The following is a 25,469-nucleotide window of genomic DNA, read 5'->3' on the forward strand; positions in this document are numbered from 1 at the left end:
ATCACCACCAGAATGTCACTTTTAGTGACGTTCTGGTGGCGCTATCCCCTTCTCCTTATTTAATAATAATGCCGACATTTATAAAGCGCAAACAGCCACCTCAACAGAGGTGTCCTGGCGCTCTAGCAGTAGGCGGCACGCCGCGGTGACCAGAAAAGCAGACCCCAATGACATTATCACAGACAAAAGAGACATGTTTTCACAGCCTTCCTTAATACTGGCTCTGATTCAATATGGCGAAAATTAGTTGGCAGAGAGTTCCATAGTTTGGTAGCACCCACCGTGAAAGATCTGCCACCTAGCCGAGCTTTCATAAATCGTGTAGTACTGAGCAGATTTTGAGAATTGGATCTCAATGACCGATTCTGCTTATAGCGACATAACCGTCATTTCAGGTAACTAGGACATTTACCATGAATTGACCGGAATGCCAAAGTCAGCGCCTTAAACTCGATTCTCTTTGCCACTGGCAGCCAGTGGAGCTCTTTATTATGCGAAGAGATATGATGACGAAATGGTACACGTCTGATCAGTCTTGCAGCCGCATTCGGTACCATCTGCAGTCTTCTAACTAGGTACACTGGCAGGCCCAAATAGAGGCCATTAGCATAGTCCAACCTGGAGGTCACAGTGGCATGAACTATGGTTCTGCGGCAATCCTCCGGCAGAAGATCTAGAACTTGCCCATTTTCACACTTCACTTAGCATGAAAGGGGCGTGCAATGGGTGTTGCTGTGGGCGTTCTGCCGCAGCACCCATTGATTTTTTACACTGCTCCATATTTACAAGGCTGGGGCAGCGACAAACACTAAGACCAGGAAATACCTGGTCTTAGTATGGCAATACGAGGAGAAATTATTAATTTCTCTGCGTTTTTAATGTGTGCTGCATAGAGAAAATCGCCTTTCAAGATTGTTTGTATGCAGGAAGGTGTCCCATTGCAACATGGTGTAAGGATCCCTTGCTGGTCCTAGGCAGCTTTATTAGCACTTGGGGAACACAGGGGTGTGCTGTATTTTTTAAAATATGGCGCATCCCTGTATTTTAAAAATGTTGGAGCGTGGCGTTACCAATTTTGGTGTGACAGCACTCTCGACATTTTGTTGTAAATATTCCCCTCTTTTTTCTGTAATTTTGCAGCACACAAATCAGCCTAAGGAGAACACCTTATTCATTTTTAGCATCCAATTTCAAACCTATTCAGGAAATGTTTTAAAAATTGTAATTTTACATTTTGCTTTTTTGTTTATGTATACTTGATTAATCTTCAAATATTATCTAATTTTGTAAACAGCCTTGGACCCCCTGAGCAGGGCTTGCACACCCACAGGGGTTCACTAACCACAGGTTCAGAGCCACTGTGCTACGGGTTGCAGCAGTGCAGTGCTTAATTTGTAGAAAAACATAAGTGCCAGGGCTCTCGTCAGGTGGTCACTGCAGCTTACATTGCCCATTGTCCCTGCCAGCGCTGCTAATGATAGTAACAATACAACTACTAACCATTACACTCTTACAAGCGTGACAATTCGGACTATTTCAAGCCTCCAAATCTATAAGAATGGCTTTGCAGAAGGTAATAGTAATTTCTAATGTAAATTGAAGTAAAAATTACCTGTTGTTGGGGTTATCTCTAAATTTGCCAGACAGCGCTACCTTGTGGCAGACTGTCACAAGCGCTGCTGTTGACAATTAGCTGCAGGTGCCGAGCACTGGAAACCACCGGCTCAAATTAAGCACTGAACCAGTGGTTTTGGGCTGCAACCTAGGCCTTATTTATTGTAATAAAATCAGCTGTGCTTAGTGCCCCTGGAGCACTGCACAAGTTATTAGCGAATAATAACACTTAAATAATAGCCAATTTGGCGATGCAGAGTGCGCAATGTAAATTGTTTCATCTACTTCAGCTCCTTTCTGGAAAGTTTTGGGCTGATCCGTCAAGTGGAGAAAAAGTTGAGGGGGGTCAAAATTATATTTTCGCCATTCATTTGCCCATTAATTCAGAAAAATTAGACACAGCTATAGCCAAAACAAGCTGAACGAAATTACACCAAGTGTGTTCATGATTTGGTGTAATTCCGTTCAGTTGTTTAGAAATTAAGGTTCAGATATTTCATGCCTCAGAGCAGACAGATCTAAAGGCAAGATCTGATTGGCTCATCAACAAAGATGTGTTCATAGCCATTTTAGGACTCAGGGATTCAATCCTATGTGGTGAGAAGAAGTTTAAAAAAATAATAAGGAGCCATGGTTGGTATACCCTGACTCCCCCTACGCCTAGGGGGGTCAAAACATTTTTATTTACCACAAATTCATAGAGGATCCACTATAAAATAAAAAAAACGTAAAAGTGAAGGATTGTGCGTTTAAAACAAAAACACCTCCCAGGGTGGGACAGGACCTGGGGGGGGGCACTGATTTATTTTGGGGGAGGGGTTGTGTGGCCTCCCTCCTTGAGCATCTATGAGGTCCCGGGATCCCTGTCTCCCAGGGCCATTTTGATAATAAGGGGAGGTGGGAAGGCGCTTCCCTTCCCAGATCTTCTACTTCATTTCTCAGTGATTGTGCACTGAACTAAGTTCTTGCACCCTTGGGATAGGAACCCAACCCCTACAGGCCTATTGTCTAGAACCAAAGACTCACAACATAATAAGACATGATTTATGGGAGCAGGATGAGTAGATAGGTTAGAATGGTTTTGGTATTGCAGGAATGGTTACTCAGAAATTGAGTTTAGAATTTGTAAAGAGTGGTATGGTTAATTTAGTGAAGTTACGAGAGAGTAAGGCATGGAAGCTAGTGACAGAGTATGGTGCAATCTAAGGTACTAAGGTGAGCAGAGAATGAAGCATAAAGAGAGTATCGTTCAAATAGAATGTCAGAAAAAAGAATAATCCCTAGTTAGAAATCATGTTATTTTCATGCATGGTTATTTGGAATATTGAAGTAGGATGCTATCTGAGTAGGAAGAAAGAATAGAAAGAGATGCTGAAAGTTGATTACCTGTTGGCAGGTGATATAAGTTGTTATGCCTTAGGTTGGGCTGTTTGGCTGTTGATGGTGTTCATACTGGCAGTTCCTTTTGCGTCAATATTGAACCATATTGACATTGTATGACTTTGATTTTTGATATTGGACATTGCATGTTAGAAATGGGGACTCTAGTTAACAGAGGTGTGCACCACTCTAGTCAGGGTAAGCTAGATACACACTAAAAGATAACCTGTGCTCACCCTCTGGTAGCTTGGCACAGAGCAGTCAGGCTTATCTACAGAGGCAATGTGTAAAGTATTTGTGGAACACACACACACACACAGTAACAGCTGGTCTGCTAGCTTTTAGTAAGTCTTTAAATTCCAAGGTTGTAATGTTTTAGAATGCTGTATAAGGTTGAGTATCTCTTGAGATTGTTTTTGGCAGTATAGAATGGGTGTTTCTTTTGGTTGCTTGATAAGAATCCATTGTGTCTGCTTTGCTTTGATAACGTGTTGGCAGTTTACTTGTGAAAGTGGGTTGAAGGTTTGACAGCTGTTTGGATTGCAAAACTCGATAAACATTTAGGGAGTTTCTTGGCTGGGCATTATGCATTGTTGAGCCTGCTTGAGTAGCCAATAGTTTTGGACTCTTTTATGTATGAGTTGTGCATTCTGTTGGGTCATGTGGAGACATGTTGTGTTTTTAGGTTGTTAGACCTGGCACCATTGGCGTGAGTCTCCTTTCCATTTTTCGCTGTGTCTCCTCTGTTTTTGCTGGTTATAGATGCTCTGGGCGCTGTGCCACTGCCATTCAGTGCCACAGCGCGAATGCTCCCTTTGTAAAGATGACATGTGAATTGGTACATCCATGATTGGCTTATTTGGTTTACCTGTTAGTCCCTAGTAGCGTGGCCCGTGTGTGCCCAGGGCTGGTCAACCGAATGCTGCTGTTGGGCCTGCAGCACTGGTTTGTGCCACCCACAGAAGCAGCTTGTAAAGTGTGTCTCAGACCTGCCACTGCAGTGTCTGCGTGCAGTCCAGAACTGCCATCTTGGCTGTGAAGCGCACCCACTTCCCAGCCCCTGAACCTTCCCTTGGCATCCTGTAAGCCACCCTTATGATAGGGTGCATTGTATGTGTAAGGTAGGACATGCCCTGATGTGTGTAGCATGTCTTAGTAGTGAATTACACCCCATTTCGTTTTTCACTACTGTAAGGCTACCTGTTGTCCATAGGCCAGAATGGGAGGTCTGGGCTATTCCATTCCATAGTCCTAACTGACCCACAGAACATGGTAGAAAAACGAATTTAGTATGCCTGAGCTCAGAATATTAAAATACATCTTTTAGTGAAGGTTATTTTTATATCCTGTGTTGGAAACTACCACTTTTAGAGTATAGGTACTTTCTTGCCTAAGCCTTCCAGTTTGCTCTGCTATTTTGTGTATTGGCTGTCTGGTTTTGGAGGGACAGGGCTGGCTGAGTCAGACCTGGGTTGAATAGAGAGATCTGCCTTGGAGTGAGGGGAGGGGTAGCTCCTGCACTTGAATAGGGCTGTGCCTGGCAAGGTGAATGCTGGCTCCACCTCCCACTGTGCGTCTGAGGGCAGACCCCGTCTTTCTGAAAGGAAGGATGCAGCCTGGTAAACAAAGTGCTCCAGGGCTGGGCAGAACTGGTTCTGGCTGGGTTCAGAGACTTGTGACTTCTAAGAACAAAGACTTTAGGGGTATAAATATTTGTGCCCAAACCCCTACAATTTGTATTGCTCCTGGACAACAAGAAGAACCTTTGTCCGAGTGACTACAGGAATCTGCAGGAGAAGGACTGTCCTTGTGCTTGTGTGCTGTTTCTGGGACTGGCCTGCAGTGGTTACTACTGGACTTGGAAGAAGAGGAAAAGGACTTTGAAGGAACTTTTATTTTTGCTACAGCAATCACCCAAGGGCTAGAACAGAGCTAGCCTCTCAGGCACATCAGACTCCACCACCAGCCTCCTGTTTCCTCCCAGCGAGGATTTCTATCTGCAGGTGAGGCTCCTGTGAGTTCCAGGGCCTCTAGTTCTACTGCTGAGAAAAGAGTGCTGAAAATCGTCGCTAACCCCCGTTAGCGAGCCGCTGCAGCTGGTGAGCGTGAGAAAAATCGTCGCTCTGCTGTCGCCAAGTGCTCGCTAACCCCGAAGATTATCGCATCACCCGTCAGCGGGCCTGAAAACGCCCGCTATCCCGAAGATCATCGCATCACCCGTCAGCGGGCCTGAAAACGCCCGCTATCCCGAAGTTCGTCGCAGCACCTGTCTGCGGACCTGAAAACGCCCACTATCCCGAAGATTGTCGCATTGCTTGTTAGCGGGCCCCAAAGCACTCGCTAACCCCAAATCATTGCATCAAGCTCATCGCAGCGCGGACGCCGAGCGTTCGCCATTTTCCCCGCATCCCATAAGGATCGTCGCTCCCTCGCGGAGCGCCATTTCCTTTCATCGCAGCAAGATCGCACACGCAACAGGCTCGGTGCATCATCCTCCCTTAGCGGCAAGGATTTTATCGCATCACCGGCTTAGCGTGAAGAAGTTTGTCGCTTTGTCCTGCCCGCAACCCAGCTCTTCATCCTCCCTTGCGGTAAGGATTCAACGCATCGCTGGTTAGCGTGAGGAAATTTATCGCTACAACTCCTTAGCGACATTTTTGTTGCTTTGCTACAGAATCCAGATACTTTGTGAGTAAAAGGGTCGCAGAGACCACTGCATTGAACTGAACATCATTTTGTGCATCTTGAACTATTTTTGCAGCATTTTTAAAGTAACTATATTTCTCTAGTATTGTGGATTTTTACTGTTATTGGTCTTGTGATTAAGTCTATATAAATATACCTATTTTTTTATAACTACTTGAGTGGTGTCCATTTGTAGTGTTCCTCATTGTATTACTGTGTATGGTCATAAATGCTTCACACACTGCCTCTGAGATAGGCCTAACTGCTCGTGCTACGTTACCACAGGTTTGAGCAGGGGTTATCAAAGGGTGTAGGCTGCTTACACTGACTTAGGAAGAAGGGTCCCTACTTGGATAGTGGTCAGCCATTGCCAACTAGAGACCCCCATTTCTAACATAGGTCCTTAGACTTGAGCCATCTCCAGTCAAGTGTTGGGAGTTGTCATTCTTTTATTCAGCTCTTCATTAATCCAAGGGGCATTCTTCTGCCTTGTTTCAAATTTATTTTTGGGATTAATATTTTGAAGGCTGAGGACACCCATACAGAGAGTTTAGGTAGGAAAATTAATCTGAATTCAGAAGCTGCTTGTAATTCTTGGAGAACGCACAGGAGTTTACATCACTAACCATTGTCATGGTTGAGATGCTGTGAAAGTTGAATTTGGCTTGAAGCTCTCTCTACTGGGATACACTGAAATCCAGTATACAAGAGCACTTGTAGATGCCTAACATCTAAGGAGGTCAAACATTGAAATATGCAAAACTGCATAACATAGTATACCAAAATTGATTTTGGCCATGCTTTGAAATTTTGGCAAGCTAGTGAAATATTCAAGCTGAACATTTCCCGAAGGAGGAGGTGTTTAAAAATTGGTGTAAAATGGGGCAACTTTGATCCACACATAGCCTTATACATGGCCCCTAACTTGACTTGCCATCAGAACGGGGAGAGGAATGTTGCTCAGTTTATGTTTACAAACTCTCACTTTTAATAAATAGTTCTCAATGCAATGATGTACACTGATGGTCTGAGGTGAAGGTAAAACCTTCTTTGTGTTAAAGAAATACACGTTTTTGAATCTGGAGGACATCTTAACATATTCTAATATGATCTTTCTTGCATGATTCGCATGCCAAATATCTTTGAGGCTTGTCTTGTGCACCTGACCCTAGAGCAAGAGCTGACCCTTGAATCGACTCTGGCTCAGCTCACTGTGGTACAGAAGATGGCAAATGTTTCAGAAATAATTTGTTTGAAAACACTCGCAGCCGATGACGAGCCAAAGGGCATGCAAGTAAACTAGAAGGTTCCTTCGGCGGCGATTATGGCTTTAAAAGTCTTGGATTCTGGATGAAGTTTTATTTGGTGATATTCACTTTGCAAGGCTAACTTTGAAAAGTATCTACCACCCTTTAACATTGGAACAAGTTAGCCAATGTTCAGTAATCGAAAAGTGTAAGCTAATACACAGTGGTTAAGAGATATGAGGTCAACACAAAATCTTAATTTCTCATCATCTTTCTTCCTGAAAATGAAGTGTGGCACCCAACTTAAAAGGCTCTACAGGCACTATGACACTATCAAGTAGCATTTCCTGGATCAATCCTTTAACCTCTTCTCGAATTATAATGAGTACCCTTCTCAGGTTATGTTGGACTGGTACAGCATTCTTCTATAGGACAATTTTGTGAACGTACTCCTCGAATTGACCATGTTTGACACCAAAGACATGCCTCACACTGTCTAATATTTGTGACATCGATCTCTCCTCAGCCACCATAACTTGGGCCGGAGCTCTGGGGTCAACTATTATGTGAAGATCGTACTGGTGCACCCCCTAGAATATGGGGCCCCTGCTCAGTCACATACACTTTACCTTGAATAACTCTTTCTGCAAAAGCAATGTGCACATCCAGAAAACCCATTATATCTATCGGTAAATATCTTTATGCTTCAATTTCACCCTGGCTCACTCCTGCTCAAAGAGTGATCTTGCAATGATTGTGTACATTGACCCTTTATCAACCATAAGCTGGATTTTCCTCCAATTTACTTCAAAGGTAGCTTTGTTCCTGCTTCTCCTTTTGCCATCCTCCACCACCTCTTCCACACACATAATCCACACACAATATTCTGTCATGGAACCCTGTTTCCATAGAGGAAACATCTAAAGCCACTGCCATTTTGCACCTGTGCAAAGTGGTCATTATTTGCAAAACAAAACTTCAAGTCTGCCGTATGACTCGCACTCCCACACTGGCTGCACATTTTAACTGCTGATTTAGCCAGTGCGCAATTCTTATTCAGTTTGAAAGATGATCTCAATGCAGCTACAGTGTCAGACTCTAATTTACAGGCCTCTCCCACCTCTGGCACCTCATGATCTGGTTACTTTCTTTTTTCAACTCCCGCATACACAAATCAGACTGTTCAACAAATTTGGCCAAAATGATTGCATTCTCTCCCGAATGTTCTCGCTTTTGGGCTAGACTATCAACTGGTTTTGGATGAGTTAATCTGCAATACCCCCAAATTGACGTTTGGTCGATAGCTCTCTCAACCTAGCTGCAAACTCATCTATTGTCTCCTCCACTTTCTGATGCTGGGTGTAAAACTTATATCTTGTCATGACAAAATTGTCATATTTTACATATCTGATTTCCAATTTTTGTAAATGTCTTCAATTGGATGACCATTTGGTTCAAGAGCTTAAGGCAAATATCTAAACACATGTTGACCTTCTTTGCCTAAAATACTTAGGAGTAAAACTTTTTTCCTAGTAGGCTGGAAGTCCTGGCCATCTAATGCTTTAAGATAGTTGTCGAACATCAGAAACCAATCCTCTCATGGAACTGATGGTGCACCTGTTCTAAAAAACATGGTGGAAAAGTCACGGAAACATGAAAAACAGCCATGTGTTTTCAGAATATGCACACCACTTCACCGCGTGACACTGAGTGAAGTAAATTGCTCTTGCTACCTTTGAGTAAGGTGTGTGTATCACCGTTGAACACGCCTAGACATAAGTGATGCGAAATGACAAAATAAGGCTATAGACACAAAGGTTAAACTCTCCATACTGTGGGTGTACACACGGCCAGCATCTGATACGCTGTTTTAACTAGTTATGAAAAGTCTGACAAAGAACAGCAGCACTGTATTAATACTACTAAGACTGATGTATAAGTTCAAACAAACCAAACAGCAGCAGGGAAGGTAAAATATAATAATGTTTACAAAGACACGGATAGGTTAGCAGTATTAGCTGTATCATATACAGTAAATTAATATTTGTAACATGATATAGCTTTGAGTAAATGAAGACCTGCAAAGACCAAACAGCCGCATAGAATGTATCCCATGAAAGAAGATTTACAAATGCACACAAGTCTACTGAAGGTAGTTTAACATATAAAAGAAGGTTTACATGCATTGACTGTCCATACACTAATTTGCACAGTAAATTAAAACACACAGTGGCACTCGCAGGACAGGCTGTAAGTTGCATAGTAAATGAAGGGAAGCAGCATGGGCTGCACAGTGTATAGTAAATTGTGATTTAGTAATAATGAGTAACAGCAGGAATGTCACATATAGAATATTATAAAAGATTTGCAAAAGCATGCTGAGCTTAAATGTGCATGCTGGGTCTAATTTGAAGAAGACAACTGTTGCACACAGATGACGGAGCAATGTTTGTACATCACTTACCATTCGCCTGTGGAAATGGATCCGAGGACCCTGATACCAGGGGCCAGGGAATTCCTCATGCTTCTTGCTAGGGATAAACACTGAGGACGTCCTTAAAGAAAGGGGCAGTAAGCAGTGCCAAACCTTACGGAGGTAAAAGATGTAAAATGCGTGGGGACATATTTACAAGCCCAGTGCGCCGCCGGTGCGTCACTTTTTGTGACGCACCGGCGGCGCATTTTCCTGCGTCATATTTACAAGGACACATAAATCCACCCTGTGTGGCTTTTCGTGTCCTTGTAAACACTGCACCTTTCATGCAGCACTTTGCATGAAAGGGGCATTCCATGGGTGTTGCAATGGGTATTCCCATGGAACCTGACACATTCCCCGATTTGCGAGGAATCGCAAACCTGGGAATGCATCAGAATGGAGGCGCAGCAAGGAAAACCTTTTTCATTTCTCCTAATTTTTTCCTATTTCTATGCGTGCTGCATTATGCAGCACACATAGAGAGAGGAAAACACCTCATAGGATTGGTTTTGTGCAGGAAGGTGCCCTTTGCTGCACAAAAACAATCATCCCCTTAGCGCAGGTGCCTGAGCCGGTGCATGGCAGCCAATTCAGCTCCAACGCAGGGGAGAGCAGATTAATTTGTCATATCGTTGTAGATATGATGCATACCTTTGCTTCCAAAGTAACACAGCGCAGCGTAGCCAAATGGCTTGCGGCACAGCGCTGCATTACTTTGTCGTAAATAAGGCACATGGTGTTTAAAATCTAGGGTACAAAACTAACAAAAAAAGAACAGTAAAACCTAATGCTGGAAAAAAAGTATAAAAGAAACACTGCAGTCTAAACCTTCAGCGGTATGATTAAAAAATAAACTAGCAGCTACTAGATCAATGACCCTTAGAGATGTTCTATCTGTTTAATGTGCTTTACAGTAGCACAGGACCCGACTGGTAAGTCTGGCTCCAGACACAGCAGGAAAAAAGACTCCAGCTGCTGCAGCGAGGCTCAGTGTCATCTTAAACTTTTTGGAGGCCCCGGGCAAGACATATTTGGGGGCCCTTCTATTGAACATATTTGAATTTTATTCACCATTTGCTGATAATTCATGCCCTTACTGATGCCAAACAATACTAAATGATATGTTAAACTTTAAGAGGGAAACACAACACTTGAACAATTGCTTGTCCTGAACCCCAAAAATCCTTAAGATGACACTGGGTAGAAAGACTGAGCCAGGGGTGGAGGTAAGCAGGGGAAGAGAGGTTTAGAGAGAGAGAGCGCAAGAGAGAAATAGAATAAACAGAGGTAAAATAGAGAGAATGTTCACTTTCACAGGGGGGGCCTTGAGAGATGGTGCCCTGGATATGGCTACTTTGCCCATGCATTAAAACATCTCTCGCCTGAGTTTAATTACCCAGCTTGGAGTTTCAAGGCTAGGGTGCTCCCATGTGAATCAGTCACATTTACACCTTGGAACTTGTGACTTTATCTCCCTGAGAACACCTACTACAGCACACATCCTGGGCTCTTGTATTCAAAGGCACTCTTCAATGTGCTAATAATGTCTTTCTTAGCACATATGAGGGTGCCTTGAAATACTTGAGCTCAGGGTGTGTTCTGTTCAAAAAGGATTCCTTTTTTCCAGGCATGAGGGCTCACTTATCCAGGCAATGGCAGGTAGCAGCAGACACTCACTGCATGAGAGTCCTGGATGGGCAGTAGGGAGTTGCAGGAGGCCACGCTTTAGTGGCCGGGCTTGTGATGCAAATGGAGGCACTGCACTGAGGAAAACTGTGACCAGATGCACTGCACATGCATCTACATCAGAAGCATGTTCAGTATATCTGTTTATAGCAGGCATGTGACCCGACATCACAGAGGCATTTCTTGTGACTCTGTGACATCAGGTCACATGTTCAAAGACTGGCTTGAGACAGCCTCCTGTAACCCCAATCTTTTCCATCTTGCTGTCACAGGGTAGGATGAGGTCAGGGATGCTTGTTTGTTCCAGAGGACCCACAAATATTTCTGGCCAGGCTGACACGAGTCCTTCTTAGTCTGCTAGTTAAAGCCGTGTTAATAAAAGTTAGGTGGTACACACGCACTCAGCCGCGGCCCGTGTAGGTAAGAGAGGTGGGGTGGTGAGGCCGGGTGGTGGGGGGTTTCGACAGACGACGACCAGGGAATATTTTTTATTTATTTAATTTTCCCACATGGTCGTCTGTTTAATCTCAGCCCCGCCCCTAACCCGGCCCCACCGCTCTTATCTGCAGGGGCCGCGGCTGTACGCACTTGTGCATGCCCCTCTGGAAACTACCTGCTCCCTTCCTTTTGAGTGAGCGAGGGTTGGAGATAAGCTGACAGACACTGACGTGCGCACTGTTTTGCTAGGCATGTGAACGGTAATTGGTGTTACAGCTACAGGCCTCAGATAATTGTAAGGCCCAGACCATGGTGTCCAGGCCCAGGAGCCGCCCCTGCAATGTTTATCCATACAGTAGTAAATCAGGCACGAGACAAATAGCCTCCCTTTGAGAGCTAAGCCCTTCACCTACGCTAGGTGTCCACTCCCTGGCTGGCCCCCTGCTTTCAATACTTCACCAATATCTATTTTCAATCCCCTCCTGGAGTTTAACCTTGTTAAAATGGTGTAGCCATCCAGCAAGCCTGCAGCAATGCATCACCAGCTTGCTGAACAATAGAGAAAGAACTCAGGAACACGGAGCAGCTTTGAATTCTGTTATGCTTTGTTACAAAAATGTATTTCATGCTGCATAACCCCATCTGATCAAAATCTGGGATTGGATCTTTCTGCATTGGTGTGTTTTAATCATTTCCTTCGCCTACATATGGGCTCGGCACCTCTGAAGGATGATATGGAGGCTGAGCAAAAGGCCCTAGATTCATCTTAACCCTTGAGGGTCTGAGGGAGAGGGTAACAATTCAGGACGATTCCAAAACAGCGTACGGAGGGGGTGTTTTTATGCTTTCATTATATCTTGTATCTGAAAGGAGGGTGCCTATCTACACAAAATATATTGCCCTAACACGAAGAGAGATTTTGACCGAATATAATATGTAACAGCTTTCTTTTTTATAATTTAGGGTACGGTCAAATCAAGGCAGCGCTTCTTGCAATACATTTTCCTTGCAAAAAAACACATTTATTTTATTGATGCGCAGTACTGCTGAGTATTTTTCTTAGAGAGCGTACATGGCATTTCCATTCAGCGTGTACCACGTGATGTGGCGGCTGCTGTGGTAAGTGGTCATTATTTATTGAGTGCCTGGAAATAACCATATAAAACAAAGTCTTTCTGTCTGCTCAGTGTGCTCTCCGGGATAGTGTTATTTTTGGTCTGTTTTTTTTTCGTGTAATTTTATCTGTCTGACACGTTGTTGGTTCCAATAATTTTTCCTTTAATGTGCCTCAGCTGTATATTCTACTAAGGAGAAAGTAGGAACAGAAAGTGTTTATCCTCCTGTAAGACAACAACAGGCTGGTGACAGATGTGTGCTAATTGTGAAAATGCACAAAACACGTTAAAATTAAAGGGCCTCATTTATGAGGTTTTGCCGTAGGGCAGCACCGCAGGCCTTCCAGGTGTGCTGCCCAACGGCAAAAGAAAAGGGAAGGAATGCGGCATATCTATGAGATACGGCGCATTCCTGTCTTTTTCCCCTGCTCCGGTGCACAATAGGCTGTCGTGCGCCAATGCAGGCACCTTTGCACCATGGTGCAAGTGTGCCTGTGTTGAGGGGATGAGATGATTGTTTTTGTGAAGGAAAGGAATCCTTTCTTGCACAAATCAAGCACAAGAGGCTTTTTTCCTTTTTCTACACATAGAAAAAGGAAAAACGAGGAGAAATAAAGATATTTCTCCTAGTTGTGCCTCCCTTACGCCTCACCTGGTGAGGCGTAAGTTTTTGCCTCAGATTTACGATTTCTTGCAAATCTGGGGAAGTGTCAAAATGCCATGGATGTTGCTGGGAACGCCCCCAGCCACACCCATTGCATGCCCCTTAAACGAAAAAAACTGTGTTAAAGTTGACAATATTTACAAGGCAGCATTAAGCCGTCAAAAGTGGCTTAGTGTTGCCTTGTAAATATGGAGCAGGCACCTGCGCCACAGGAGCATCACAAAAAGTGACGTTCCGACGGTGTAAGGGGCTTCATAAATGAGGCCCAAAGTGTCAGTACAGATTAAGTATTACAGATAATGTGGTAATCATCATGTTTTTCTGTTTTCTAAAATACAAAGCTTCCATGACAAATCAGTTTCTTTTTACCCTTGTCTAAACACAATACATTAATAGTTAGGTAGATGAATAGAAAGATAGATAGATAAATAAATAAATATTTGTTCCACATAACAGCATTCTCTCGAAAGGAAGAAATGTGCACATTGATGAATTCTTTCTTAATTTGATGCACATCAATTTGCAAATTACAAGGATTTGATCTCGTTAAAAGTGATAGGTGACTTGTACTCCAATCACAAAGACAGACCATCAGATAGATAGATAGATAGATAGATAGATAGATAGATAGATAGATAGATAGATAGATAGATAGATAGATAGATAGATAGATAGATAGATAGATAGATAGATAGATAGATAGATAGATAGATAGATAGATAGATAGATAGATTACACAGGTGATGATAGTGCCCCTGTAGTTATGGTTAAATGAGACTTTCCATTAAAAAGGCATTTTTTCTCAGGCTTCTCCATGGGAACTATGATACACCTTCCCACCAGCCATTTCACGTCGGTTCTTCTGATGTAAAAGGCTGGTGGAAAGGCTTTTTTGGGGCCCCTAGCAGGGCCTTTGTCCCCCATGGCCCTCTGCTATGGCATTGTGCTGCAGCAATTTTCCGGGATGCAGCTCAAGCCTCAATGCTAGCAGGCATGTTTCTGACTGCCTTCCGGGCAGTCGGGTCATAATTTGGCAGGCGGGACCGTATACTACCTGTCGGCCGTCCCCGTTCCCGCAACGATGGCGGTTGGACACTTGTCCGACCGCCATCATAATTAGCCCCATAGTGCCTGAGTGTTTCAAAAGGTTGCCCCTGTCCCAGAACTCTGTTCACAATTGTGAATAGAGGACTGCGACCTTGGTGAGCTGCCCCACTTCTTCATAGTCCATAGCAATTGGTGAAACTTTCCCCAGCTCACAGCTGCAACATCACGTTGTGTTTGACTAAGGTACTGGGACACCTTGCTTCTCCATGAACCATCAGATGCTGTGAGCCCTATAGGAGTGAGGCAGTTCACAGATGCCCCAGCCACCTGTTCGCAATTAATTTTAAATAGGGTAGTCAGGGGCATAGCTTCAGGGGGGCGTTTGGGGTGTTACACCCCCCTAATAAATGTATTAAAAAGTGCTTTCAGTCAGGTATGGTGAAGTGTCTGTCGGATTTCACCAGCAATTTTTACACACACACAGACAAAAAAGCACACACACACACTCTGTTTTGAAAGTCTTCGAAAATGTTGGTTATTTTACAAAATATTGTGTTTTCTCTCTTAGTGCCTATACCAATCAGCATTTAGCTCCTTTTCCACTGCCCCTTAGACCCCTATCATGCACCTTGCTTGTCGTATGATGTATTTTAACATTATGCGCCCGCCTGATTGTTGAAAAGTCTGATGCTCACCCCCACCCCCCCAATCTTACTGACCAAGCTACACCCTTGGGGTTCGTGGGGCAGATTTAAGCTGCTGTGCTGCCCAAGGCAACGGGCTACATCAAACCAGTGCAGAACACAGCATTTCTATCACTTTGTTGACTATTTACTAATAGATCTCTAGGACAGCTGTAAGCATTTGGTGGGCCACAGAGGAGCACGGTCCCGGGCTGCTTGTCAATGCCTTTTTCTTTAACAAAAACTCATCTTTGCGATGTTGGGGGTGAGGTGGAGATAAGGACAATAATATATTCTCTCACGTTGTGCAAGGCAGGTGGAAGGAGGGAACTGTCTTTATCTGCCAGAGATGATTAAAAAAAAAAACCCTGTTGTTGTGCGAAATGGGGGCTAATCTGGACTTTATGAAAGGGGATTTAAAATTACCTCCATAAGGAGGATTTAAAAAAAATCTATGATATGTTAGTAAACCTTAGCAGAAATAAATAAAAAGGTCATCCTGTCACCCGCACTTGACTTGAGAACGCACACAATCGACCCTCTACCGTAAAGCAAGGTAAGAATGTTAAATTCTGAATGCCCCATGGTGTTTGAGTAATATGGCAAAAGAATATCTACACCCCAACCCACCCTTTAATAAGGTAGAGGGGGAGAGGGTCACACAGTACCTGAATTCTTGTGTATGGCAGTGTAGAAAACCAGCCCCCTCCTGCAAGGCAGGAAGTTAAATTCTGACAAAAGACACTTGAATAAAGTGCTGACCTTGAACTAAGTGAGTTGAAAACACACTATACCACGCATTGGAGATGGTGACATAGGGGTACAAGTGATTCAACTGTACCACTTTTGTATAAAGCATTTGCATATTCGCAGAAAATACTAATCTCCCTCATCACTGACAATGTGCAAGACAAAAGCAGCAGCTCAGTCCTCCCCATCCTTTTTTAAGTTCTCACAATGTTCACAAGATTCAGAAATGCTACAATCAGAATCCCTAGCACACCAGAAGACACCCATCAGATCTTCAGCCACCAATATACCCTCCATTAGATGCCCACAAACCCAAAATCAGATGACCTACATATCATGAACTGCACTCACCCACCATTAAATTAACATACATGCACCTTCAGACACCCAGGCCCACCATCAGATGCCCACATGCACAAATCCAGCAGACACTCCCTTATTCTAGCATACCTTTATGCCCTCGATCGGACAGCTATGCGCATGGTCATATACTGGCCCACACTGATACCTACAATGATGATCTGGCAACCTTTCACTTAATCAATTTCCAACAAGGTTTCATGGTATTGCTCAAAACTTAAAAAGGAACACTGCTAAAAGTGAGACTCCTCATTTATTTTTTAGAAAAAAATACTTTGAAAAAAGATCATTTTCCAAAGTGTTTTGGTTCACAAAATATATTGTTGGAAGCACAATGTGAAGGAGGTACAGGGTTGCAGGCTAAGGGTATATACTGTAATGGTTAGGCGTATGGTGATCGGGGCTTAAGGGTTATGAATAGCTGATAGGGGTTTAGGATTAAACACAATCATAATCCCCCGAATTTTCAACAACAGTGTGTAACACTGGCATACAATACACAAAGTACCATCATGTGCATTTATATGTATGTTTGAATGCATGGTAACACCTTATGTCCAAGTGCTACAGCAAATGATGTATTCAATTTCAAACTCTTTAACAAAATAGCAATAAATTCCGGCCCTCAAAAAATATTCCTCAATTACCATTTATATTGACTATAACAACAGCTGTGTAACCACATACCCATATAAACTAATCAACAGTAATAAATATATTTGTTCCATCTCACAATCACATCTCATTGCCAAATTTCTCAAGTGATGACGGGGTGGGAGTTAAGTTTAACATAGTTGGAAAGTCTGAGGCATTAAGTGAGGGTGGGACCTTAACTTGTGAATTACCGTCCTTTTAGATTTTGTGCTCTAGCCACTACTTATCCATTGAGTCTTAACTTCTGAATATATGTAAGCAGTTGTAAGCAGTGAATTTGATAAACAAATATCAGGTCTAGGCCTGTGCGGTGAACTTCGCTCCGTTCGCGGGGTTTGCAGAGTTTTTTGCACTCCACACTCTGCGGAGCTCGCGGAGTGCAGAAAACTCCGCTTTGCGACGTGCAGCGGAGTTTTTTCCCTGCTCGTGATCGAGAACGGTAAGTTTGCGAGTGCAACTTGCCACTCGGGTAGAATTTCTACCCGAGCAGCAGGAATACCAGCACAAACTGCAGTTTGCACTGCACTACGCCACTCGCGGAACTTCTCTGAGTTTTTGTAACTTCACGGAGTTCCCGCATAGCAAAACTCCACAAACTACGCCCAGGCCTAATCAGGAACATAGACAATTGAAATTATAGAATGGCTGTATTCTGATTTCTTTCAGTGCTTCCTTTATATTTCTTATGACAGTTACTCCACAAAGAATGGGTGCACTTGACATTAGCATTTTGTAGAAATCTTCAAAAATATTTTATTTTCCTCACATGCTTTGGGGAACTATTCTCCAATTCACATCTACATGGTACAAAAGTAAAACATTTCATTATGTTCAGAACACAATGGGTCCCCTTAGAACTATTTGGAAGTGAGTGTATAGTTTTAAGAAGATGGAAAAGCACCTATACCAGATCTTCGGATTTAATTCAAAATGTTTTTTGAAATCCCCAATTTCTGTTTTAACTAAATAAGAAGAAATTCAAGTTATAAAGTGCAATGTTTAAGATTAGTTCCAGTGTAACCCTATCTCAGATATTTAAAAAAGTGAAAGCTGCACAGATGAAGTGCTAAAGTTATGACAGTCTGTGGCCAGATACCAATGGCGGCCCGTGCAGGTAAGCATGGTGGGGTGGTGAAGCGGTGGGCAGCGCGGGGCGGGGGTGGTGGGTGAAAGTGACAAACAACGGGATATGGAATGTAAAATAAATAAATAAATAAAACCGCTTACCTTGCGGTCGGCTATGCTGCGAGCGCAAGGTAAGTGGTTTTATTTATTTATTTTATATTCCCTAACCCATCGTTTGGCACTTTTACTCACCGCCCTGCCCTACCGCCCCGCTAACATGCACGGGCTGCCACTGCCAGCTACAGGCAAAATGTATGCATGAATGTAAGCAGTCACTACGCAATCATTGTACCCAGAGATAATCGTGCTTTCTGTTGCAAATTGGGAAAAAGGTATTACTTTATAACTATCATTTGTTGCTTTTGAGCTATCCAGGGACACTTTGTACTTCTGCACTAAATGATAATAGGTGGAAAATTGCTCCTTTTACTTCAATATGCGTCGCTTAAGCTCAGTAAAATGTGAGAGTATCATTGGCAACATCCTACCACTTTATGCTATTGTCGAAGATGTGATTTGTGATTAATTGGAGACGGGTATCTTATATATCTATTTTTTTTTCTTATAGGAGTTATGTACCGGAAGTCGTGTGCCTCCTCAGCAGCTTGCCTCATAGCATCGGCTGGATATCAGTCTTTCTGCACCCCAGGGAAAATGAACTCGGTTTGCATCAGCTGCTGTCACACCTCCCTCTGCAATGGACCACGCCTCAAGAAGAGGGGCAATTCAGCAGCGATGCTGGGGGCAGGCCCGCTGAGCGGCACCCTCGCCTTAGGTCTGGCTCTGTGGCGAATGCACTGCTAAACTGTAGTCTAGGACTCAGCTTTGTTGCTCTCACTTACTGCTTATCTTCCACACCTCCCATGAGAAAGCAACTCTTGGACTGCAGAGAGAAAGCTCTTATTTTTTCTAATTCATTTCCATTAATGGGTGTATGTCCCAATGTGCACTTTAAGAAGACTGTCCTGCTCTACACTCATCTCCAAGGCAATATGGTTGGTTAAAACAAGTATTTAAGAAGATAAGGAACTATCTTAAGTCTGCCCCTCCTAACCACATTAGTTATTTCTTTGATTTTCCACTTAGATTTCAGTTTCTGAAAGCCCATTTCTTGCTGATGGTTTTCTCTCCAGGCATGGCACCTGCAAGTGTACTTCTGAGCTGGCTTCTGGCAATTCCTGAAGGCCCTCCTCAGGGATGCAGTCAGGTTCAGGATTACTTTGAAAAGTACTTAAGGCATTCTGGTTGGTTGGCTTCACAGAAGGATGTCGCCTCGAAGACATGAAGAGCAAAGGGCGCTTGTAACTGGTACCACCACTGGAGCTCGAGTCCAAATTTGGCATCAGAAGCTTTGCCTTATTAGCATGCTCTATGGTCAACTGACAGCGTAGGACTTGCAGAAAAACCTTTCGGAACTGTTTGGAAGTAATATTGTACAAGAGCGGGTTCACCACCGAGCTTAGGTAAAAAAATGTGTCGGCAATCGGCAAGAGAGTGATGTAGGCTCTGAAGTACGTTACTGTCCAATCCTGTTTTGGTTTCGAAGCAGCCATGATGCGAAGGATTTGATTGGGCATCCAACAAACTGTCAGGGTTACAACAATCAGTCCTGTGAATAAAGTAGAGAAAAGGAAAGCTTGTAAAACAATCAATAACATATTTAGGCTTGCACTGAACTGAATTGTTTGAAAATGATAACAATTTTTCATGAGCCCCCGCCCCACTCACCACCATTCCCACCACATCCGCCCCCCCACATACACCCCAAGCAGGTTTTTCTGCTTCCAACAAACATTTTAACACAATCACAGGGCCAGAGATGTGGACAGTCATCAAGATAATTCAATCTGCTTCAAGAGTTTATGAATACGTGTTGACATATTAATTTAAAATGTTCTTTTATTGATATTTGTATCTTAGATAAACACCACTTTTGAGAGGAGTTTACAACTACGAAGATATAATTCTTAAAATATCAAAATTATTTAGTTTGCAATACTATTCCCCCAACGCCCAGGAAAAAGAAATTGTGATTTGTGATTTTTGGGCTGATTTCTATAATTATTGTTGTGAAGCATGTTACCATTCGGTTCAGATTTTCACAACAAAAATGCAAATAATAAAAGATTGTTTGTATATTTGCAAAACTGAAAAAGATTGAATGTACATTTGCAAAACTGAAAAATTCACCCACGCTGGAAATGTAACACGTAGGATAGGCTTATGGTTTCTTAACAGATAGGAAATATTTGTATTTATTGGACAGGTAACTATATGTATCTATGAGTGCATATTACATTTTAATTTATACGTAATGTAAAAACATTCAATATGGAAAATTGATCTGTTACAATGACCTTGTAAAAGATGTAGTAAATAAGAAGACTAAAGTACTTATGGGCTACTGGATAATCTCACACATATGTTACCTGTGAAATACCAACTCGGTGTCATTCATTTTGGCAAAGTAATATAAACCAGAAATTCTAATGACATTTTCACCTTTGTTTTTTCTAACCCTAAGGGACAGTGAAACCGTGAAATCTTGACAATCATTCATAATTATAAAAGTGTTCTCTTTAAAATTCACTACCATATCTTGACTTACTGCCCAAGTTTCGCTTTTGCTCATAAAGAACAACCAATGTTCAACATAAATGCTTCAAGTCTCATTTGTAACCTCAACGATTAACCGGGCAGTGATACTACACCGGTCCTGTCTGTATTGCTGCGAGCACATTTCAAGCCTCACCTATTGCCTATACATCTGCCACCAGGAAACAGAGACATAGAGGGGCAGATTTAAGACGTCTGGCGCATCTCTGCTAATCAGCTGAGATGCGCCAGAAGAGTTGCGACGCATCTGCCCACCCGTGCACCACCATTGATGCGCCGCATTTACAATGCGGTGCACCGTGGCACTTGGATGGGCAGATGCGTGACGCATCTCCTGTCGGAAAGGCGGCGCATTGCTGGAGTTGCGTCGCAAGCGCGACGCAGCTCCAGCAAGGCTCGGGGGTGTCCTATCCCTTACATGCTGCGTCAATCCTTACGCCTGCTTCAAGCAGGCGCAGATTTTTAACGCAGCATGGCCTTACAAGTGACTGAGTGAAATCTTGTAGATTTCACTCAGCCACTTTTAGGAGGCGTTCCTGCGCCGGAACGCCCCCCCTGCTCCAGAACGCCTACATGTGGCGCAGGGCTTTACAACGTGACGCATCTGCCAGATGCGTCACGTTGTAAATACCCCGCAGCATGGCGCAGGATTTGCGCCGCCGCTGCGTCACAAAAGTGACACAACGGCAGCGTAAATGAGGCGCAAGGGGCTCATAAATCTGCCCCAGAGAGTCTTTCCTATTGGTGGTGATACCTGAAGCAGCACAGAAGAGGGCGCAGTAGCTATACCAGTAATGTTGGCGGTTTTCCACTCCCACTTGGGCATGGCCTCTCTCTTAGTATTGTCTTTCCTAATTTAGCTTTCAATTTTTTTTTCTAAGAAACTGAGCGCTGCTAAAACTGAGCATATCACGGTTCAAAGAGCAAACCTCCTATGCCCCTACTGTTTGCAACATGTAAGTGACCCTGGAACATAATCAAACATTTAGGAAGTCATTTTTGACGATGATCTAACTTTCGATTCAGAATCTGATTGTCAAGAAAATCAATATCCATCTTTTCAAGTAGAAGAGGTTAACATATGTCACTCTGATAAAATATTTAGAGATCATTATGGGTCCACAGTTACATCCCACACAGACTGTGGTACTCTCTACCTGGGGAGAGTCTAAGAACATCCGACTATGGAAATTCTGGTGGCAGAAGGTACTTTTTGGTGGGTGGTGAGAGACATTAAAAACTGCAACGGCGATGCCAGATGCAGATTTTAATTACTCTGTTTGCTAAATAAATGTTTCTTTGGAACAGCACGAGATTACATAGACAGAAGAATCTTCCTGAAAGGGAAAGGTCTGTTTTTTCAAGATATAATCTCTGTGCTCCAGAACCATTTCACCTTATTTCATAGGGTTGGTTTTGCCTACCATGCATTGTGGCTAAATTACTGTAAAGGCAAGCTAATCCTGGCCACCCCTTACCCCATCCTTAGCACATACCCCAGTCTTAACCCATTCCAATCCCATAAGATCCCTCACACAATAAAAATTCTGAACATAACCCCTAAGTAGAATCTAGGCCTCGCCTTAAACTTTTTATTGTCTATCACTTGCCTGTAACCAGTGCTTAATTTGAGCTGGTGGTTTCCAGTGTTTGGCACCAGAACCTGTGAAAGTATACAATATGATGACTCTATTTGTCTAATTTAGAAATGAGCAAAACAACAGCTGTCAATTAATTCAAAATACATTAAAAATGACTAATATCTCCCGCCCAAGCCGTTGTTATGGCGCTAGATGGCCTTGAAGAGTCTGGATTGTCACACTTGTGGGAGTGTGATGGTTAGTAGTTGTGTTTGTACTGTCATTGGCAGTGCAGCCTGGAGAAAAGGGTACTATTGATGAAGGCACTGGCACTTATTTGTTTACTAATTAATCACTGCCTGTAACCATGTATCTTTTTAGTCTACTTTGTGTGACATTTTGATATATTTGGCATTCTTCTTTTTAGTTCTCTACTTTTCTACTTCTCTGTTTTTTGTTACTTTACCTTATGATTCTATTTGTTTGCAAACTCCAAAAAGACACTTAATTTAAAAATATCAATAGTCTAATTGGACAAAGCACAGGTGTTACAATGTAGTTGGTAAGGCCACAAGCAGCCAAGTGAAGGATTTTATGTATGATCCAATACCACAGGTTTGGCCTTCTTGTGTTTTTCTTTGGTAACCTACAGTTTTCTCAAGTCAAATGACCTGCTGTTGTGACTGAGTGGCCATGTGAAGTTGATTCAGATTTTCAAGTGTGCATTTTGAGAAAATGGAAGCTTCCATTGTCATTAGATACACATATCATGATTGATTGACTCTAATTAGAGGGCCAATACCCAACATGAGAAGTTTGGAAAATGCTGCTGAATGCAATGATTGGTAACATAGTGTTTATATACACGCCTTAAATAACTAGGACCCTAAAAGGTGGATTCCTATTGGCTGTATGCAATCTTATAATCCATTTGCTGTTCTGGAAATACACATGTATTCTTACAACTCTCAGGTCATACAGATTTGATTTTCTCATCTGTAATGGTCTGTTGGATTTCAGTGCAAATCTGCTCTGGTTTAGCTATTGTGTTATTTTCCAGAATGTCAATGTGCCAAATGAGACCATACAGGATGCCATAACTGTAATGACTTGTAAAGTCGCACAACCCTTAAATTCAACAGGTGGAAATTATTTGTCATAAAGTGTACACAGTGTAGAAATGAAAGCTAGATGTCTCTTTCATATCCAACTACTGAACTGGTTCAGAAATCCACAAAACTTCTTATCACATATAGCTAGTGTGAATGCATTACACATCCTCCAAATATATACTTCAAATTGATTAGAATTTTGCAGTATCACATTAATGCAGTTTTGGAAATTTATGCACACAAATGTCAGGATATAGTTTGAGTATGCGTTCAAAATATCATCTATTTTGTGGAAATATTTGCCCTGTGACAACCAAATAGACTATAGGAAAAAAGAAAGCAGAGCTTAAAAATGTCATAATTTTATGTTTGTCAACTTAATTACCCACCGTTTTTGCTCCATTGAAAATGGACTTTATGTGTTTGGGCAAAATGTACCAAATAAAATCCAATTTTTAATACTTTTGTATTTCTTCAATGTTTGAATTGTTTTGTTTTCCAGGAACAGTGCAAGAATAGATGTTTAGGTTAGTGTAGGATGGTCAACGAATGAGGAAGACATTGGGAATCCAGCGGGATGCTGGTGTCTACAAAAGATAGAAGCAACAGGAAAACAAGCATTGGTATTGCCTTGGCACGCCTAACCTAAGTTCAACTTTCTTTTCTTTGCAAGAATTGAGGCATTTTACAATTAGGGATATAGAGAATATTACAAAAAATAACCACAGGCCTTCTTGTTTCAAAGATGGAAAAGACATCCTGATGCCCAATGACATTGGTGACACCACATTTAAATACATTGTTGCTCACCATTTGAGGGCATGCCTTAAGTCTTCAGGTTGACAAATATCCATAGGAGAACCTAGGCAATACAACTGTGTTATGGTGTTTCTAATTAAAGATTAAAAGAGTTTCATGGACTTGATGTTCAATGGTGGAAACTCACGTTTTTCTAGTCATGCACCATTAATTTACATTTGTAAATAAATGTACTTTTTTGATTTATCCTTCTTTATTAGAGATTTAATACAAACAGGGGGAAAGGCAGAGGCAAAAAATATGATACCTGGAACAAACAAACATTGCATAACAGGTACATCACATGGTAGAAAACATATGGCAGCCTGTGGGGCCAATACGCGCAGGGGCAAAGCGGTGAAAACATCAGTGCTCAGTTACGCTGTTTCGGTACAGTCTGTGGGGGTCATCATGAAGAGGGCCAGTCAGAGTGAAGCAGGGCAGCAAGGGGGAAGGGAGACAGTAGGCAAGGGAGGGGAGTTGGGAGTGGAGGGGGAAGGGGAGCGGGTGGTGGAAGGGGGATTCTACAGTCCCTGGGGTAAGGAGAGAGGGGAATAAACTGCCAGGAGGATAGGAGAGACAAAGAAGGAAGGAAGTAGGTAGAAAGGGAGAGTTGGGGGCAGAGAAGGTAGGGGAAGAAAGGAGGGGAGGAGAGGGAGGGTTGGAAGGCAGGTGAGTACCTGTGAGGGCCAGGGGAGTACAGAAGGAAAAGGGGAGTCCAGCAGTAAGTAAAGTTAGTAGACCACCCGCTATGGGCCGGAAGCACCTATCGCCCGACGCCCTGGAGGAAGGTGCTCAAGTGAATTAGGAAGGTCGCCTCTTTGTCCTGCAGATTATAGATGACTCACTCATAAGAGTCTTTCTGATCATGGTCAAGATTCATTCGTCATGAGAGAGGGATACAAGGGAGTGCCATTGGCAGAGGATGCAGTTCTTTACCTTTGCCAGAGCCGTGTGAAGTAAGCGGCTCTCCAGTCACAAGATGAGAAGGGAGTCCGAGAAGTTGTGCAACAGGACAAAAGTGCAGGGCAGAGGCATTGGGACTGTAAGGGTCTCCCTAAGAGTGGTGCCAACTGCCTCCCAGAAAGGCCTGACCGCAGTACAGTCATCGAGTATGTGAACCAGGCCACAGCAATCACAGTCACAGTGCCAGCAGTACGCTTGAGGCAGCAGGCCTGCTGCCTGTGATTTTTTCGGAGCCCTGTGGTAGTTAGGTAGGAACTTGAAGAGGCAACATTTCAACCATGCCTCTCTGGTGCCACAATCCAGCACCTCCAATAGTTCCGCCCAGTTCACTGGTTCATGTTCCCCTTGGAGCCTGGTTTGCTTTTTGATGCAAGGACTGTCCAGTAGTGGAAAGGTGAAGAGATGGTGACTCGAAAGGTTGTAGAAGCCAGTCATCACGTCCCGGAAATTACCCCACTCTCCTGAGGCATGAG

At 43.0% G+C, this 25,469-nt stretch overlaps 1 protein-coding gene across 1 annotated transcript in view; it reads left to right on the plus strand.

The window, feature by feature from the left end:
• LYPD1 (LY6/PLAUR domain containing 1) overlaps window positions 1–23,691 on the plus strand; it is a 161,514-nt gene extending 137,823 nt beyond the window's left edge. The window contains exon 3 of the mRNA XM_085647332.1: window positions 18,493–23,691. Within this exon, the coding sequence (XP_085503458.1) occupies window positions 18,493–18,728 (236 nt within the window). The 3' untranslated portion in view covers window positions 18,729–23,691. The remainder of the gene's footprint in view (window positions 1–18,492) is intronic.
• The last annotated feature ends 1,778 nt before the right edge of the window (window positions 23,692–25,469 follow it).

This window comes from Triturus cristatus, chromosome 3_2, assembly GCF_964204655.1.
Source record: "Triturus cristatus chromosome 3_2, aTriCri1.1, whole genome shotgun sequence".
NCBI lineage: Eukaryota > Metazoa > Chordata > Amphibia > Caudata > Salamandridae > Triturus > Triturus cristatus.